The sequence below is a fragment of the Orycteropus afer genome, unplaced genomic scaffold, assembly GCF_000298275.1.
Source record: "Orycteropus afer afer isolate SDZICR_OR568_19922 unplaced genomic scaffold, OryAfe1.0 scaffold00010, whole genome shotgun sequence".
Taxonomy (NCBI): Eukaryota; Metazoa; Chordata; class Mammalia; order Tubulidentata; family Orycteropodidae; genus Orycteropus; species Orycteropus afer.
The window spans coordinates 20,812,597-20,832,525 of record NW_006921597.1 but is presented as its reverse complement, the minus strand read 5'-3'; the positions used below and the strand labels follow the sequence as shown (position 1 = coordinate 20,832,525).

At 35.7% G+C, this 19,929-nt stretch overlaps 1 protein-coding gene across 1 annotated transcript in view; it reads left to right on the top strand.

Moving 5' to 3' along the window:
* Positions 1-19,602, top strand: part of STXBP3 (syntaxin binding protein 3) — a 58,593-nt gene extending 38,991 nt beyond the window's left edge. Inside the window, exons 10-19 of the mRNA XM_042782095.1 lie at positions 1,260-1,355; positions 1,497-1,554; positions 4,607-4,672; positions 5,447-5,527; positions 9,108-9,246; positions 9,533-9,639; positions 10,282-10,374; positions 12,240-12,325; positions 18,580-18,728; positions 19,508-19,602. Of these exons, the coding sequence (XP_042638029.1) occupies positions 1,260-1,355; positions 1,497-1,554; positions 4,607-4,672; positions 5,447-5,527; positions 9,108-9,246; positions 9,533-9,639; positions 10,282-10,374; positions 12,240-12,325; positions 18,580-18,728; positions 19,508-19,602 (970 nt within the window). The remainder of the gene's footprint in view (positions 1-1,259; positions 1,356-1,496; positions 1,555-4,606; positions 4,673-5,446; positions 5,528-9,107; positions 9,247-9,532; positions 9,640-10,281; positions 10,375-12,239; positions 12,326-18,579; positions 18,729-19,507) is intronic.
* Positions 19,603-19,929: the final 327 nt, after the last annotated feature.

Genomic DNA, 19,929 nt, shown 5'->3' with positions numbered 1-19,929 from the left:
TATGTTTGTTGGCCGCTTGAATATCCTCCTTGGTGAAGTGTCTATTCATGTCTTCTGCCCATTTTTTAATTGGATTGTTTGTCTTTTTGTTATTGATGTATCACAATTTTTGATAGAAACAGAATACAAAGCAGGAAATTCTAAATAGCTTCTATTCTTCGTCTTGGTGACTTCTTTAAATTTTACTCTTAAAATGAGATTGTCGTCATCTTTGAGTATTGTCAGGTTTACTAATCTAATCTTTGTTTATAAATCACTTTGAAGTCAGAGATATTGTATAAATACTAGGTGTCATTTTAAGTGACAAAAAGGCTTCCATCCTTGATGCTGTCTTATAATTCTGCCTTTGCACATGTGTAGTTAAGACCACAGGTGAATGGTTTTATGGACCTGTGATATTCTGGCTCTGGAAATGATGGTATATATCAGCAAAAGTTTACGTTTGTTGCCTAAAGTCCAGAGCTCAGAAGGCTCAGTGCAGTCCTTATTGTGGTCTAAGCAATTAGACAGTCACAGAGATGGTCAGCCCTCCTCTAGCTCTACAAACGGAAGGAGAGTCTGCATAGAAAGGGAAGGGAGAAATTACGTTTGGAGAACCAGTTAGAAAAAGCGTCTTGTTTTAGCTTTTGAGTAGTTTCATATCCTCCATGAATTGCTGCTTGCTTCAGTAGATTCCATTAAAGCTGTCTCAGTTTTTTTGTAGTGACATTAGTTTTTGTTATCATTTCCTTTCCCATTCTTTAAAGAAGTTGGGGAAGAATATAAAAACAGATTGATCTATGTTGTCAGTGAGTTGTATACCAACTGTGAAATGCCCTCCATTTTCAGTAGGCTGTGTTAGGGGTGACATTGCTGTTCTTAATGGATAATTGTGGGTTTTAGCATGTCAGATTAGTGTTTTAAGCAATTAAAGTACACATCATTAGTGTGTTCAATCTTGTTCTTAAAGTTTATTGTAGGAGTTTGTATTTTATTTCATTAGATAACCATTTTGCTGAACTAAAGCTCTCTGTAAAAACAGCTAAACCTACAATTTAAAAGTAAAAATGCCATGGTATAGGCACAACTCTTTGGTTTTTAGTGTAAGGGTAGCAATGTGCCTTAGTTTTAAGCGGGTTCTTATTATCCTACTAATATAGTTAGTATTAAATATATGTAGTTTTCAGTTTCTTGAGCTTTGTCTTAAAATTATTTGTAAAAATGTTTTTTCCACTTTTGGTGGAAAAACCTAAAAGTTTTTCACTTCTTTCTGTTTTTAGATATAAAACAGATGGGAAAGAAAAGGAGGCAGTCCTTGAGGAAGATGACGACCTCTGGGTCAGAATTCGACATCGGCATATTGCAGTAGTGCTAGAGTATGTGAACCCATTTTAACTTTTATTTCCTATTCTTTTAGGCACTAAATACATAACAGTACAGTTTATAACTTTGAAATAATCAGTTCTGTTAAAGTAATACACTTAAGAAATTTAAAGAATTCTCTCACAATTTGACAGGGAAATTCCCAAGCTTATGAAAGAAATTTCATCCACAAAGAAAGCAACAGAAGGAAAGGTAAGAGTCTTATTTAACTTTCAAAATAATGATAAAGATTAACTTTAAAGCTTATTTAAAATTTCTATTTTATTAACATTTCATCTTTGGAAATTTCTAACCACAAAAGAAGAGGAAATGAACTCCTACGTACACATTAACCAGCTTCTACAGTAGCACTGTTGTAGACAACAGTAGGTGTCTGTTTTTTTTATTAAAGTTTATTTAAAAGACTGTTAAGCCAATTTCATCAGTTGGCTTTATGTTGAGTTGTAATTTACATAAAGTGTACAAATCTTAAGTGTATAGATGGAATAACTTTTACTCATGCACACACCTATGGAGACACCACCTATACGAAGATAGAGAACGTTGTCTTTTGTTCCAGAGATTCTCTCTAATCCCTTTCCAGTCAGTAGCCTTCCAGATAAACTCTATTCTTATTTCTGCCACAGTACATTAGTATTGCATGTTCTTGAACTTCATATAAATGGAATAATGTGGTATATCCTCTTTTTTTGTGTGGCTTCTTTTATTCAACATTGTATTTTTGAGATCCATCCATGTTGCTTGTTTTTACTCTTTTGTTCTTTTTTCATTGATGTTTAGTAATGGTATTGTAATAGTATAGGATCAGTTATGAACCAACTGTATTATTTTTGCCTTTAATTCAATAAACTTTTATAGTCCCACATGTTTAATCCATTCTGATGCTGTTCCTTACTATTCTTCACTTTTTCTCATCTAGGCTAAATGAATTATCTCAGCTTTCTTCTTTGTCTAAGAACATCTTTATATTTTTTTCAAAGATATTTTGCTGGATTTGGTATTTGAGGATGGCAGTTTGTTTTGATTTTTGTTTTTTACTTTACGCAGTTTAAAGATTTCAGTACATTACCTTCTGGCTTCCATAGTTTCTTTTAAGAGGTCAGCTGTCATCTCATTGTTTTCCTGAAGCTAAGGTGTCTTTTTAAGGATTTTATCTTTATCTTTTCTTTTTAGCCAGTTGACCATGATACGCCTGACATGATGTGATTTTTTTCAGTTTTTGACTTTTTGGGCTTTCTGAGCTTCTTAAATCTCTAGGTTGATAACTTTCATCAGATTTTAAAATTCTCAGCCATTGTTTTTTCACATCTTGCTTTTGTATCATTCTATACTCTCCTCCTTGATTCCAATTGCATGCGTTTTAGATCTTTTGATTGTATTCTCTTACATTCTATTCTTTTCATTTTCTGTTTTTTTCCCTCTCTCTGCTTTAATTGTATATTTTTTATTAACCTGACTTCAAGTCACCTCCTTCTGTGTTCTCTTGTGTCCAGTCTGTTGTTTAAACCCATTTAATACATTAAAAATTCCACCATTTTTAGTATACAATTATACAGGTTTTGACAAATGCATAATGTTGTATAACCACCACCACAATCAAGATAGAGAACAATTTATCACCCCAGAAAATTCCCTCATGCCCCTTTTAGACAACCTCACTATCCAGCCTCTACCCATGTTAACTATTGATCTGTTTTCTGTCTCTAGTTTTGCCCTTTGGATAATGTCATATATATATAAATGGAATGATACAGTATGGCTTTTTCATTTAGCCATATACTGGAGATTTATACATGATACATGTAATTGTATTTTCCTTTAGCCATACCCTTGATATTTACACATTTGCATGCAATTGTTATTTGCATTACTTTTTATTGCTAAATAGTATTCCATTGTATTAGATGCACCTCAGTCTGTATTGTATTCACTAGTTGCAGGACATTTGGATTGCTTCAAGTTTTCAGTAATTTTGAACAAAGCCAGTATAAAATGTTCAGCTTTTTGTGTAAACAGACATTTTATTCACTTGGGTAAATACCTAGGAGTGGGATAGGTAAATGAGTGCTTAACGTTATAAGAAACGACCAGACTGTTGTCCAAAGTGATGATACCTGTTTACGTTTCCACCGGCAATATGCGTGAATGATTTATTGTATTCTTAATTTCAAATATTGTATTTAGTCTGGGATATCCATTATTTTTCTTTGGCTTTTTAATAAATTCTAATTCTTTGTTGAATTACTCCATGTTTATGTTTTCATCTGTTTATTCTATCTTTCCCTCTGTCTTCAGTATAAGTATGTTATTTTGAATTGGGTCTTCTTTTGTTGAATGTTTTAACACTTCAGTATCATTTACTTTTTCCTGCTTCTACTTGTCTAGTTATTTTTTATTATATGCTGAACATTATTGATGGTACATTGCAGAGGGTGCTACATTCTGTTTTTTTTTTTATAAAGGATATTACAGTTTGTTCTAGCAGGCACTTAACCTGCTCATGCATGACTTTTATTCTTTTGAGACTGTGTATTAGGCTTTGTTATGATTTTTCCTTAGTCCTAAGGCATAATACTGATACTGAATATATAGAATACTCACCCTATTCTCTACTCTGTCTAGCCCAGAATACCAGTGTTTCCTTAGCACTGTGAGACCTCTGAAAACTCCATCCATTGTTTAGCCCCCATACCCACCAGCAGTTGTTCTCTGTTTGGCCTTCCAGAGTATTGCATGTTCAGTTTAAGATTTAGCCAGGTATCCACGACTTGGGGGTTCTGTTCTAGCTAGTTCCATCCTTTGTAGCACCTGCATCCCAAACTGTACCTCAGCAGCCCCATGCACTGATCTTTTTCTTCTCCCTCTATTGCTTTCTACTTGGACTCTACTTTTGTCCACTGTTGTTTGAAAATGTCCCCAGGGAAAAGGCCAGCGTGAACGTACGTCACCCTTCTGTGCTTCCCATTCACTGCTCAGGAATCTGAGCCATGAGCTATTTATCATCCGTTACTTTCAAACTTTTGTTTTGTCCAATTGTATTGTTTACAGAGGGTGAATAATTTGATACTAGTTACTTTATCAAGGCTAAAACTAGAAACCTCATGAATTTGTTTTATTGAAAAAAACTTGCTAAGTATTTAGTAATTAATCAGGTTTGGTAATATTTAAAACTCCAGGATTTAAAAGTTGTAATATAGAATAACTGGATTATAGATTTACCTAAAAAATATTTGATTTTTCCTAGATATCACTTAGTGCTCTTGCCCAACTGATGAAAAAGATGCCCCATTTCCGTAAACAGATTACTAAGGTAAGCAGTTTTGTATGTAAGATGTCTTACTCTTTTTAGTTTATTGGTCCATACAGTCCTATAGTCAGACTTAGCAGTGTGTACCACAGAACACTTGGTGTTAGTTGTCTGCTAAAACTTTACTCTGGGTCTGAGAAAATACCCTAAATGTCTAACCTTCCTAATAACATCTCTATATATCATCTGGATTTATTCAAATCCAACTTACACTTCTTTTATGTTTTTGTCTTGAGCAGCCAAACAAAATAAGTTTAGTATTTATCAACATCGTAAGAAAATTCCACACTGGATTAATGAATGGTTGTTGTAATACATATTTCTTTAAATTAATAGTTACATATTAGTAGAATTAAGAGCAGGTAAGCCATGTGGACAGGTAAACTACTTCTTTGTTGTCCCAGTCTTTCTTACGAATCACTATAAGAATAGTCTTTACACATTTTTTAATCATGTTTCACCCTTGTCAAGGATCAGTAATATAAATTCATACTTTTTCTGTTGGACTTCAAGGGTCTTACCATTCTTTTCTCACATTATTTTTCATTACTCACAAACTCAGTACCATTCAACTCTTCCATTCTGTTTGTGTCTATCTGTTGATTGTCCATGTAGATCATGTTAAGTCTCATTTTTTTTTTCCTTGAGTTATTTTCCTTGCTTAAATGTAACCTTCTCTCTACCTAATACTTTTTTGCAAGGCCCCTCAAAAGTCTGTATTACCCAGCTGCACAAAAAGAAATTAAAATGTTTTAAATGATTCATTCCTTTTTTCAGCAAGTTGTCCATCTTAACTTAGCAGAAGACTGCATGAATAAATTCAAGCCTAATATAGAAAAACTCTGCAAAACTGAACAGGTATGTGTAGAGTCAGAAATACCTGTGTTCGTTATATATTTCCAGAATGAACTTTGTAAGTAAAAATCTAACTTTTTGCTCGGTACAGTGGTTGATTTCACAGAATCACAGTATCTCTCTTACAGGGGAACTCACTTCGGAAGTATTTAATATAGCATTCCCCACTGAACTGTATGTATATATACACAGGTTGTACCTCTAAATCCCAAGCAATCATGAGACTGTTAGGATAAGGACTGTACTATCTGATAATCATGATTGAGTTGCATACACAGAGACACTTTACAAAGTATTAGTGATTGAAAGTCATTGTTTATAGAAGGTAACCAGTAAACAACAGGAACAGATTTGAGATGAACCAGTCCCCTCTACCCCCACAAGTACCCCACCTGGTATGGTAGAAGAACCCACTTAGAAGAACTTCCCAAATAATCCATGTCAGTTTCTGTATCACTGAGGGGGCACACCATGGAGTCCACAGATATATGTCTCTCTCAACAGGTGTGTCACCAGCTCAGGTCAGGTACAGCATGGCTATATTTATTCTTTCTCTCTCTGTCTCTTTCTAGGGCTTTTCTTGGCTGGCTTTGTTTGGTCCAGCTTTCCTACTGGTCCAGCTGTCAACCAGCAGCTTTGGGACACCCCTGGCCTAATGCCAGGGATAAGTTGGCACTGTAACAACTCTTGAGACAAAACTTTTATGGGTGTTCTTTGTACGATATATGTCCGAGCCTCTGTGGAGTTTACCTTGATCCACTCAGGACAGGCTCCCTCTTGGCCCTTTCTGAACAGGCCTCCTCTTGGCCTTAGCATTACAGCTTTCAGCATAGCTGAGCCATCTGCCAGTGCCAGAGGAAGGCCAGCTCAGCCCTCAAGCTGTCCCTTGCTCTGATAGGTAGGTATCTACCTGCGTTTATCCAGACTGGTTGCTTCACCTTTATAGTGCATCCAGCTCCACTGGTGACTTACCCAGAGGTGCCCAGCTCCATTGGCAGTCTTCTGCCTGGAGGCATCCAGCTCTGTTGCTGACCTCCTGCCTAGAGGTGCCTAAGTCCACTCCATGGCCTGACTCTGCCCACTGCCACTATCTTCTCCATTGCTACCTCGCCCACTGCCATCATCCTGACTGCTTTCCCTGCTGCTGGGGCCCTTAGGGACCACTTTTGTGTTATCAACACAGGTACCCTGGATCTAAGGGACAAACTCCTTTCCAGACTCTTACTGTTCAGGAGGTCCACAAATTACCTCTTATACAGTCAAAACTCCTTATCAATTTCAAGATGTAGCTTTCTTAAAACCAACAAATCCTGTTGGGCAAATTGGCTATGTTGGCATAGTGCCTAAGGCATTTGACCAGAAGGTTGATGGTTCAAACCCACCAGCCACTCCACTGAAGGAAGACTGAGCAATCTACTTCTGTAGAGCTACTGCCTCGGAAACCCAAAAAGTGTCACTATGAGTCAGAAACTGCTAACAGTGAGGTTGTTTTTTTGTTTTGTTTTGTTTTTTGATTTTTATACAGATAACAAACTTCACCAATACTGTACTTATGCAGATAACAAACTGACAAGTCCTTGCAAAGCCACTTACACAGATAGCAAACCAACCCAATCCTCGCAAGCTGCTTACGCGGAAAGAAAACCAACAACAGTCCTTCGGCAGATTGCACCCAGCCAGTCATTTTGGGAGAATTGCAAATCCAGGGCCAGAAAGGCCACATAAAAGAAACTCACTGCACCACACCTACTAGCGTTAACAAGTAGCTATACAGAGTCATAGTAAGCAGTCTAATCTGTAATTGTGCATTTCTGGTAGATTTGGGGTGATTGGACTTGGAAGCATCATGTGGAGTAGTGTTGATGGCAGAACTTTCTCTGGGAAAACAGCATTTAATGGAGCACCCTTCAAGCATTGTGTAGGCACTTTTTACTGTCTTGAGAAGCTTTTTGTATAATGCCTCAACTGTTTAGGTTAGCATGGCTACTAGAAGTATAATACAAGGCACATGTAATTTTAAGTTTTCTAGTAGCCATATTAAAAATGTAAAAGGAAGTTGGGAAAAAAAAAAAACTCACTGCCATTAAGTCGATTCCGACCCATAGTTGACCCCCTTTGGGTTTCTGCATTGGTTAATATTTACAGAAGTAGATTTCCCAGTCTTCCTTCCATGGAGTGGTTGGTGGGCTTGAACCGCTAAACTTCTGGTTAGCCTTAGACACTACACCACCAGAGCTCCTTAAGAGAAAGTAAGTGCAGTTAATTTTAATGATATATCTTGTTCCCAGCATATTCAGAATTTTGTTTCAACATGTTGTTGTTGTTAAGTGCCGTCGAGTTGTTTCCGACTCATAGCGACCCCATGCACAGCAGAACGAAACACTGCCTGATTCCGCGCCAGCCCCACAATCCCTGCTATACTTGAGCCCTTCATCGCAGGCACCGTATCAATCCATCTCCTTGAAGGCCTCCCCCTCTTTCGTCGACCCTCCACCCTACCAAGCATGACGTCCTTCTCCAGGGAATGGTCCTTTCTTATAACATGACCAAAATAGGTGAGACGAAGTCTGGCCATTCTTGCTTCCAAGGAGCATTCTGGCTGCACTTCCTCCAGGACAGATCTGTTAGTTCTTTTAGCAGTCCAGGGTACTTTCAGCATTCTTCGCCAGCACCACAACTCAAAAGCATCAACTCTTCTTCGGTCTTCCTTATTCATTGTCCAGCTCTCACATGCATGTGAGGCGATTGGAAATATCATGGCTTGTGTCAGGCGCACCTTAGTCCTCAAGGAGATATCCTTGCTCCTCAGCACTTGATGCAGTTCCTTCGCAGTTGACTTTCCCAGTGCTACACGTCGTCTAATGTCCTGACTGCTGCTTCCGTTGGCATCAATTGTAGAACCAAGCAACATGAATTCCTTGACAACCTCAGTCTTCTCTCCATTTATTGTGATGCTGCTCATTGGTCCAGTTGTGAGGATTTTTGTTTTCTTTTTGTTTGCTCAATAGCCACATGTGCCTAATGATTTGTCTTACATTCTTTTTCTATATCAAGTCTTCAAAATTCTATATTTACACTTAAAAATCTGTTGCCATTGAGTCTATTATGCCTCATAACAACACTATAGGATTTAGTAGAACTGCCCCATCCGTTTTCCAAGGTTGTAATCTGTATGGAAGCATATTGCTACATCTTTCTCCAGTGGAGCAGCTGGTGGGTTCGAACTGCTGGCCTTTCAGTTAGCAGCTGAGCACTTAACCACTGAGCCACTGAGCTCCATATTTACACTTATCGTATATCTTAATCCACACTGGCCACATTTCAAGTGCTCAATAGCCACATGTGCCTAATGGCTACTGTATTGGACAGCACAGGTTTAGATTAGTGATTTTTTTCTTTGATTTGTTTTTCCACCTTTTGCGTTTTTTATAATCAATAGTTTACAAATGATGCTCACGTTTTCCTGTGAAATGTCATTAATGTCCCACTAAGGTTTGGTAAGATTTAATAATAGCCATTCTTAACTTAAAAAAAAAAAAGAATTTGGAATATAAACACATTGAGTACATTTTATTTTCTGAAGGATCTGGCACTTGGAACTGATGCAGAAGGCCAGAAGGTGAAAGATTCTATGCGAGTTCTCCTTCCAGTTCTGCTCAACAAAAATCATGATAATTACGACAAAATAAGAGCAATTCTACTTTATATCTTCAGTATTAATGGTAATGGAAATTTTGTTTCTTTTCATGAATGTATTAGAATACTGAGCTCTAAAGTAAATTTTAAATAAATGGTTTGATCACCAGAGAATCTTAGAAAATTCAAAGGTAGAAGCTGAAGTGGGTTGAGATGAATAAAAGGAAAAATACAAAAATTGGGACAAGACGGAAGGGGATATAATTTATTCACTTTTTATTTAAAAAGCTTTATCCTTGGGTACCATCTAACCTAGAAATGATTATAGTAAGCAATTATGGGATTGTGCACTCATATTTTTACTTATCTAAGGAACGACAGAAGAAAATTTGGACAGATTGGTCCAGAATGTAAAGATAGAAAATGAGAGTGACATGATTCGTAACTGGAGTTACCTTGGTGTTCCCATTGTCCCCCAAGTAAGAAATCTTAAATTTATACGTACTTATATTTATATACATGCCTATATGCATATGTAGTTGCTTGCATTAAATCTGTTTTCTTATGTGATAATCCATGTGGATAGTCTTTTTAATGTCACTCTACTTTGGTCAAGTAAAATTTTATTTCCCTGTCTCTTCCATATACTTTTTTAGTGAGTTTATATTTTATGATTTCTATTATAATTTGTTATTTATGCTTTTCTCTTTGTGATTCATTATAACAATTACCAGATTTTAGTGTTATACATTTAACCTTTATTTTTAATGTAGCACAGAAAATACCTGTATGTGCTCTGACTTAACAAAATTTAGATTCACAGTCAAATTTTGAAGGGACTCTATTTAGAATCTCACTCTTTCCCATCAAGTGTTATATTATAGCACTTTGAGTAAACCTATTTTTTCACACTATCAGGAATTTTGTCATTAAAGCACAACATGCTATTGGTGAAGTTGTGTGACACAACTGTTCGGGGTTTTTTGTTGTCAGTAGCCATTTCCACTCTTAGTCTTCTGAGTCAGATACAACATTATGTATGGTGTAAATTAAATATCTTTGTAAGAAAACATCATTGAATAAAATTTCTGATTTTAAAGTTTTTGCTCTCACAATATTAGTCTCAGCAGGTCAGACCATCAAGAAAGGATCGATCTACAGAAGAAACTTTTCAGCTTTCTCGATGGACACCATTCATCAAGGATATTATGGAGGTGAAAGATCGTTAAATGTTTACTTCTACCCTAAATGGCCACTGGAGCATATTCTTTACCTTTCATGTTTATTTGTCAGTGTGACCGTATCGGTGGGCAGGAATTTTCTGCATTGCTAGGAGAGCTCACAGACAGAAGGCTATATCTGGGGTCAAGAAAGGAGAGGAAACTCTTGAAGATTATTTTCTTGAAGACCTAAAACAAACTCATGCCACTGAACTGCCTAAAGATGGATAAAAACACAGTTTTATGAAAAAAATACTGCTGTCATTTTAAAATTACTACATGTAGCATAAAAATAACTTTATTTGAATGGAAGTTAAACAAATGATATTTTTATATGTACCGCTATCAGAAATTCTTGGATTCTAATATTCTTAGAAACATAGTTAAAATGTAAACCTAATTATAGTGTTGTCATTAGATCCATAAACGGTTGATCTTTTTGGTACTGTTGCTTTTAGAAAACAGTATTCGGTTTTAGGAAATGGAGCAATAATGATCTCACACTATTTCATCTTAAAGATAGCAGTAAACTTATGTTTAGAAAATGAACTAATAAAAATTATATCACAGCTCAGCAAAAACATGACACTGATTCTTCAGTCAGATTCATACAATTTTTTTTATTTCAGTTTTCTTTTAACTTAAAAACCCCGATTTCTATTTTCCTTTGGGAGCTAGTTGGGTACGATTTATTGCTATGATTTTTCTCGCTTTGCTTGACTAAATTAATATAATTCACACATGCTTAATTTAATCATAGATATAAACATCCAAGGAATTTAGACTTTGTTTTCCACAATCTAAGGTATTTGTTTCCTTTCCTACATTAAGGATATAGAACTAAGTAGTTTTCTTGGCTAATATTTTTAAATAAAAATTGACTTTCGTAAACCCTTTAACAAGAATTTATTTGCCTGCTAAATTCAGAAAATCCACATTTGGCTCAGTAGCAATCTTAAGACTTCTGAAATTCTCTTAAATTTTGTGTCTTCCTTGTAGTCTAATTGAAACATTCTTGGGTCATTTGTTAATATCATTTGTTAATGCCATTTTTACCACCATGCTATAAAGCAACAGTCTCCCGATATTTTATGGACACTAAACAGTAAAAATGTTAGCATGAACTCTAATACATGACTATGTGAATAAGGCATTTGGCTGCTAACCAGAAGGTTAGTGGTTCAAATCCACCAGCCACTCCACACAAGGAAGATGGGGCAATCTACTTCCATAAAGATTTACAGCCCTGGAAGTGCAATGGGGGTCACTATGAGTTGGAATTGACTTGATGGCAGTGAATTTGTTTTGTTTTTTGGTACTAATAAAACATACTTAATCTATATATGCAGCATATTATATACATATTTACATAATAAAATGTAACATTTAGAAAAGGGTACGTTTTAAAAATGGAAAAAATTTCCCACACCCTTAAATTGTTTTGAATACATATCCTTAATTTAGAACCCACTCCTTTTGAGGGCCAAGGCCTAGATTCTGATCACCTAAGAGTTAGGTCAGGATGAGAACAAAATTTAGAAATCCCAGCCACTTTGGAGGTAGAAGTCCTGATGGTGTGCCTGGAACCCTCACACCAATGTGGGGGCCCACCAAATGAAGAAATAAATGTAGACATGCAATAAACACTGGTTTAGTAAGTAAATGATAGCATTAATTTTTGAAGCAGGTAAGATTTGTGAAGTTACAAAAATGGAAGCTATATTATTTTATTAAACATTTATATTTCCTTATGTTCCCTAATGATAAATAGAAATTTTGACCTTTTGCAAAACAGAAAAAATGTCCTAGGATTCCCAACACTTTTTTTTGATAATGTTAAAACTCTTTTTCTTCCCTAGGATGCCATTGATAACAGATTAGATTCCAAAGAATGGCCTTATTGTTCCCAATGCCCAGCAGTGTGGAATGGCTCTGGAGCTGTGAGGTAAAAGCTATACGTGAAGTCAGTGAAATTTTCAGTGTAATATTGCAGACTATTTATTGAAATGGAACACAGGTACTCTATTTAGTAATTCTCTCGAAGAATATAATCATTTCAGAGATAGTTTTTCTTTAACTGTTTTCAATGAGTTCTGGCAAGCAGTTTAAACACATAAAAAATATTTTCATGGAACTAAATCAGAGTCCCCCGCCCCCCTTTTTTTTTCCTCTGTGTAACATAGGGCTTAACCATTTCTTATAACTTTTTGATGATGAAATATTTGAAAGATAAAGAGAATATTATAATTCATACCCTTATACTCAGTACTCAGCTTAACAAATAAATGATGAATACAATTAAAGCTTCCTGTATATCCCTCCCTGACTTTATTATTCTCCCTTTCTTCCCTATCCTAAATTTGGTGTTTATCATTCATTAATATGTCTTTAGGAGCTCTGGTGACGTAGCACCTAAGGCAGTTGACTGCTAACCAGAAGACTGGCAGTTCAAACCCACCAGCCACTCCTCAGAAGGAAGGTTGGGTAATCTACTTCCATAGTGATACCACCTTGGCAACCCAAAGAGAGGTCACTATGAGTCAGATCTGACTCGATGGCAGTGAGTTTGGTTTTTGGGTTTTTTTCCTATGTCTTTTTTCTCTTTCTACATAAATTTGTATTCTAAACAATGTATAGAGTTGTCTTTTGCAGATTTTCCTCTTTTTGGCTTTTGGCAGTTTAACTATGATGTGTTTAGACTTGGTTGTCTTTATTTTACTTAGGATTTGTTAAGTTTCTTAGATCTGTAAATTGATAATTTTCATCAAATTTGGGAAGCTTTTGGCCACTGTTTTTCCAAATTTCTTCTGCTCCTGTCTCCTCTCTGTCTGGAATTCCCATTACACAAATGTTGGAAGTTTTGAGATTGTACAACAGATCACCGAGGTTCTCTTTACCTATCTTTGATCTTGTATTTCTCTGTTCTTCAGTTTAGGTAGTATCTATCAGTTTATGTTCAAGTCCATTGACCTACCATCTCAAATCTGTGGTTGAACTGATCTAGTGAATTTTTTCATTTCAGTTACTGTACTTTTCCCATTTAGAATGACAATCCGGTTCTTTTTTATGCTTTCTGTTTCTCTGTTGTGATTCCCTACTGATGGTCTGGTTAGCATATTTTTCTTTAACTCTTTGAAAATATTTGTAATAGTTGCTTTGAAGTCTTTGCTAAATCCAACATCTGGGTCCACTTGGAGTCAGTTTCTAATGACTTCTATTTTCCCCAAAGTGTAGATCACACTTTCCAATTTTTTTTCACATCTACTGATTTTTGGTTGAAAACTGGACCTTTTAGGCACTGTCATGTAGCAGCTGTGAATTTTTGTCTTAGTAACTTGCATGAGTTTAAAATGTGGACTCTTTCTTCCCTGCAGTGTATAGCCACTCTTGTCCTTACTGAGTTTTCTTAATTTTAATTTTTTAGCTTGCCTTCCTAGTAGTTGCCACTGTATCTGTGTAGTTTAGAGGTCAGCCAGTTATCTGGCAGAGATGTGCTGGGATAATTCAAGCCTGTAAGGCTTCCATTCTCTGCTGATCAAGCTGAGTGAGGGATGCGTCCTAAGTAACCAGTTCTCAAGTCTCCCTTTTTCCCTGTCCATTCGCAGGTTTCCCCCATACATTCATTTTAGCAGTCGGCCAAGGAGCTTGTCTGCTTTCTTACTTTCAGGGTTTCCTTGTTAAATTCTGGCTTATTTGCAAGAGTCATATCTGGACCTCAGGCTACCAAAATTGTTTTTCCTCATCCACTCTGAACCAGGTTTGCCTTTTTTTTTTTTTTAAAGCAACGAACCTGCAAATTTTCACACTCCCCATGTTGCCCACCTCAAATCTTTCACTTCTGGCAACAAACTGCTGGTTTTCACAGCCAGCCTCAAGCCAGCAAAGCTGTAGTTTTTGCCAACTGAGTTGGGGGATGATGAGTACAGCTGCAAGCTAGACAGCCACTCACTCACCACCACCATTCTTACCCAGCATTCTAGCGGATATTCAAGAGAGAATGCTTCTCAATTCCTTGTCTGCCTGTGGTCAATTTCCAGTGACCTGAAATAGTTTTTTTTTTTTTTTTTTAATTTCATGTAGGTTTATACTTGTTTTCTTGGAGAGGAATCACTTGACTACTATTACCCCTTTCCTCCAGTACTATCAGTCCTCTCTAGAGTGGTGGTGTGAAACTTAATATAATGACGTCATGTTCTATTCTCGTGCACCTTGCCTTTTTTCCCTCCCCTCAGCATTATATTTGTGAAATTTATCCCAAGTTGATTCATGTAACTATGTTCATTAATTTTTACTGCTGATTGGTGTGTAGTTATATGAATGTCATGATTAATTCATCCATTTTTTTACATGCTAGAAATTTAGATTGTGCCAAAATGGCACCATTACAAATCATATGCCATGAGCATTCTTCTATATTTATATGTCTTTGAGTACTTCTCTTGGACTAAGGACTTATTCTTTAGTTTTACTTATTTCTTTTCTACAAGTTTAGAAGTTACATATTCTGTTTATATTATTACAGCAGTTATCCATAGAATTTTAATACACATAATTTACTCAACAAAGTCTAAGGTTAATTAGTATCTCTCTCTGCCATTTTCTTGAACAATACAAGAACTTAAAACAATCACATTCAAGTCATACCCCCTTTAAGTGTTACTGTGATATCTTATTCTTGTTTACTTTGTGTGTTTACTTCCCAAATTAATAATCAACATTATTATTTTTCCATCTAGTTGTATCTGTGTATTTACCAGTTATATTGCTCACCACTCATTCCTGCATCCTGGTCTTTGTGGGCTCTGTTACCTTCTTTCTGAAATACATCCTTCAGAAGTTCTTTGAGTGAGAGTCTGTTGGTGATAAAGTCTTTATGGTTTTGTTTGTCTGAGAATACTTCATTTTGTCCTAGTTCTTACATGATAGTTTTAGCCAGCTATAACTTTCTAAGTTCACAGTTATTTTCACTCAACACTTTGAGGTGCTCTCTTGATTTTTCTAAGGTTCTGTTTCAGCTTTTGGAAAGATCTGGCTCTGCGCACATGCGTGCATGCATGCTTGTGTGTGTGTGTGTGTGTAAGCACTTTGCCTTTTCTAATTGCTTTTGGTTTTGGGTGTTTTCTACATTCCCTATGTTATGTTTATATAAGGGTTTATTTCTGTTTTTTCCTTAGAATTCATTTTATATCCTGAATCTGACTATACATATCTTTCAGAAATTCTTCAGATATTGCCACTTCTGAATCTTCTGTTGGAATGTTTCAGTCTGTCTTCATTGTCTCTTATCTTAATCTCTTGGATTTTTTGTTCTTTTGACGTTTTGTGTTTCATTCTGCAAAATTTTCTTCAGACTTAGTTTTAATTTTTTTTAGTTCTCACATAAGCATGTGTCTAATCTGCTATATGAGCTGTTTTTCGTTTTTAATTTCAGTCACTTTATTTTCTATTTTAGAAGTTCTACTTGTTTCTTTTTTGAAATATGCTTAGATTATTTTGTTATTCTGTATTTGGTCATGTTTTCTGTGCCAACTTATTATCCTTGATTATTTTAAACATGACTTGTAGTCAGTACCTAATAATTTCAGTATCTGACATTCTTTGCAAGTCTGCTATTTTATTTTATTTTTTTAATTCTGACATTCTGCAGTTCTTTTTTTTTATTTCTGCAGACTCTCATGGTGGCTTATTTCCTCACGTGTTTTATAATTTTGGATTCTGAGCTCATTTTGGTACTCAGGGTTGAGTGTGGTTCCTCTCAGAGATGTTTTACATTTGCTTCTGTCAAGCCTAAACTAACTGCCACAGAGTCGAACCCTACTCATAGCAATCCCTACCTGGGTTTCCGAGGTGGTATCACTACAGAAGTAGATTGCCCAGCCTTTCTTCCGAGCTGTCAAGCCTAGAGCCTATTTTTTTTTCATTTGTTAATTTTCCGGCTTGAGGTGTTTGAGACCACCGTGAAGATAGTGTAAATGAAAACCCAAAGCTTGCGGCTCAGAATGTTTAGGAGAGAATCTTCTTTGTCATTTTCCCTTCTTTGCCTTTGAATGTCCTGACCTCATGCAAGGCTGTCAGTTCCCAGTCCCCACTTTGCACAATACCCAGGCTTTATCTCCTTTGCTTATATAAGTTAAATGCCTAAACCTTTTGTTTGCTAAGATTAGAAAATAACTCCAGGGCTGCCAAAGTCTCAAGTCAACTTACTGCTCCAGATTTTAACTTCCTTTTTACTGTTGATCCCTGGAAATTTCTCTTAGGTGCTTACTTTCATCTGTCCTTTTAAGTGGATATTTGCTGTTGCTTTAACCATTATTTCCAGGTGACTTTTAGAAGAAAGACTTTCAGGATCTAGGGACCTTATCATTTTCTTTTATCAGAATACCTAAAATAGCTACTCAGAAGTTTTAAAAGTAATAAAAATAATAATAAAAGTAAATAATAATAAATAATAAAGGTAAAAAGACGGTATAATTTTTATTGAGCAGTATTATCTCCTTAGGAGCTCTGGTGGCATAATGCCTAAGGCACTTGACTGCTAACCAGAAGGCTGGCGGTTCAATCCCACCAGCCACTCCTCGGAAGGAAGGTTGGACAATCTTCTTCCGTAGTGATAGCACCTCAGAAACCCAAGGTGGAGTTGCTGTGAGTCTGGTTTGACTCGAAGGCAGATAACAACAACATTATCTCTTTACCTTTGCTTTCTTACTCTGTTGCTCTCTCTTTTGAAAAGGTTTTTAAACCAAAATTGCATTGTTAGTGTATCTTTCACTTATTTTATGAGAATGGGAAGGTACCTTGCTCCTCTTTCATTTTTCAAAACTACCTTCTAATTCTCTTTCTTTTTCCCAATTGTTTATTCTTTATTCCTTATGGTGTTAAATGAAATGAACATCCTAAAGGCTGGACTAAAAACATTAACTATTTATTATAAGACCCTATATTACAGAGCCTTAGACATCACCTACAACAGTGGTTTCCCAGATAGTTAACAGTGGTTGCAATGTAGGTAACTGATTTGTTGAGTTCAGGAAGGAAAACATCACGGTTTCTAATTGTATTTATTTTTTTATCTAAACAAGAAAAAAAATTTTCCTTACATTATATACATATCTAATTTGTAAATTAATATGTAGTTATTAATGTATACAAATGTTTATTTTCTAATACTGATTTACTTTTTAAGTAAAAGCCCAAAGTTTTTACCAGTGGCATATGTGATCAAAAAAAGTTGACTCCTTGATCTAGAGTAATGCAGTCTCTTAGAACTCTATGTGATAATAGAAATGTTCTTTATCTGCAGTGTCCAATATGGTAACCTGTAGCCACATGTAGTTATTCAGCACTCAAAATGTGGCTAGTGTGACTGAGGAACTGAATTTATTTAATTAATTAATCTAAATAGGCTCATGTGGCTAGTGGCTACAGTATTGGACAGTGCAGATCTGTAGCAATCTTGGGAAGGAAATTATAGAAATGATGACCATTATACTAGATTCCATACTTGGTGTTATATCCATTATTTCATTTAATCCTTAAAATAATCCTTGAGATTAAGGTGATGTTAAGTAACTTGCTGAAGATCCTGCTGAGTTAGAAAGAAGCAGAATCAGGTTTGGAACTTAGATCTAGCTCTGCCACTCAGCCTTCTACCATCATGTCTCACTAGATTCCAGCAAAGCACATCCCAGTACTATATCAGATCCAAATCTGATCTGACCCCTCCATTACCGTGTTTCAAAGCCACTTCCCCAATTTTTTTTTTTTTTTTTTTTTTAATTTCAAGACGCTTCAGTCTTTTCAGGTACATAAGAGAGGATGTTAGCTTTTAGATAAAAGTGCTGAGATCAATTTTGAGTGATTTGTCCAGACTCTATTAGAGCCAAATTGAAACTTGGAAGCAGAGCTGTCATGCCTAATTAAGTCATTTTCTTAAGACGGTGTAGTTGGTGCTCAATTTGAATTTGGTTAAGCTTTTGATAAAGTGTGCAAAGCAATATGGCTTTAGAAATATTTTTAACGTATTTGTGTTTTTTATTTTAAAATAATAAATAATGAAAAAAACAATAATAATTCCACCCCCAGAGTCAGGAAAGGGAGGGAACACGGGGGACAACAAAAGTGGCAGGATCCAGGTAAGGGGCAGCAGACAGGACCTACCCCCAGTGGGTTATTAATTACTAGGTTTTTTTTATTTTGTAGTGCTCGCCAGAAACCCAGAGCTAATTATTTAGAGGACCGAAAGAGCGGGTCAAAGCTGATTATTTTTGTAATTGGAGGAATTACATATTCTGAAATGCGCTGTGCTTATGAAGTTTCTCAGGCACATAAATCCTGTGAAGTAATTATTGGTAAGAGTTTTTCCTCTTTTGCAGTTTTTAGAACAAACTCTAAATGCAAAAATTTAAATATAAAAATTTATCTTGTCTTTTACTTTCAGGACTGAATCGTTGATTGCAAAACTTTTTTTTTTTTTTTTTTAAATCATGGCGTGCCATAATTTTATCCTAGTAGATAACTTTTTGATCTTTAAATATTCTAATTTTTTTGAAATGTGCTTGTTCCTATCCAATACAACATTCTATGCTTTGTTCCTCTTACCAGTAAATAATTTTTGGTGCATAAACATATTTCTACTTCAGAAATAGTATAAGGTTGTGGGTGTGGACCATACAGTGAAGAGGACAGCATGGAATTTAGTTTTAAGAATTTCACCCAGATCCAGTTACAGGAAATCATTCCATGACTGCATCACTCTTGAACCACAGAGCTGCAGGGTCAGTACATCAAGTCTCTGCAGCATTGCTTAGTAGGTCTACAGCAACCTTTGCCATAGTTTCACGTTGATGGAGTAATCAGGTTTTGCTCTTCAGTATACCAACATGATGCAGACTTGACAAAGTATTGAGTGGACAGTGTTTCTGAAGGGTTATTGAGCATATGCTCAAGAGTATGAAGGGTTGCAGTGTTGTACTGTAGACAGATTTTTCAGGAAGATGTCCTATGGAAATGTTGTTAAGTTGTCCCAAGCCATTGCACTTTGCACATTTGAAGGGCAAGACAGTATATTAAGCCAAGGAAAAATTGATTTAACTGTTGACCTCTGAAAAATTATCTTTTTCCCTACCAGGTTCTACACATATCTTAACACCCAAAAAGCTGTTGGATGATATAAAGATGCTGAATAAATCCAAGGATAAACTCTCCTTTATTAAACATGAATAAGTCTTTTTGTTTCTTTTCTTCGGGGAGTCTTACTAATATGTTCAACTGAAATAGATCAAGAAAATGTTGCTACCATATAATTTAAATAATGTAAATATTTTTATGAAATAATTACTTTTTAACAGCATTTCTGAAGGGAGTGTTTATGACTACGTGTCATTGCTTTTGTTATTTTTAATTATTTAAATATTGTTGCTGCTTGGCAGATAGAGAGAGGAAATGTTAGAATGCTTTCTAAAAGGAAATCTTTTACCTTTAAAGTAGGCTGTAGTAGAATTGAGGGTAAGTTTTCACAGCCACTTATGTACATGCTAATTACCTGTTAGA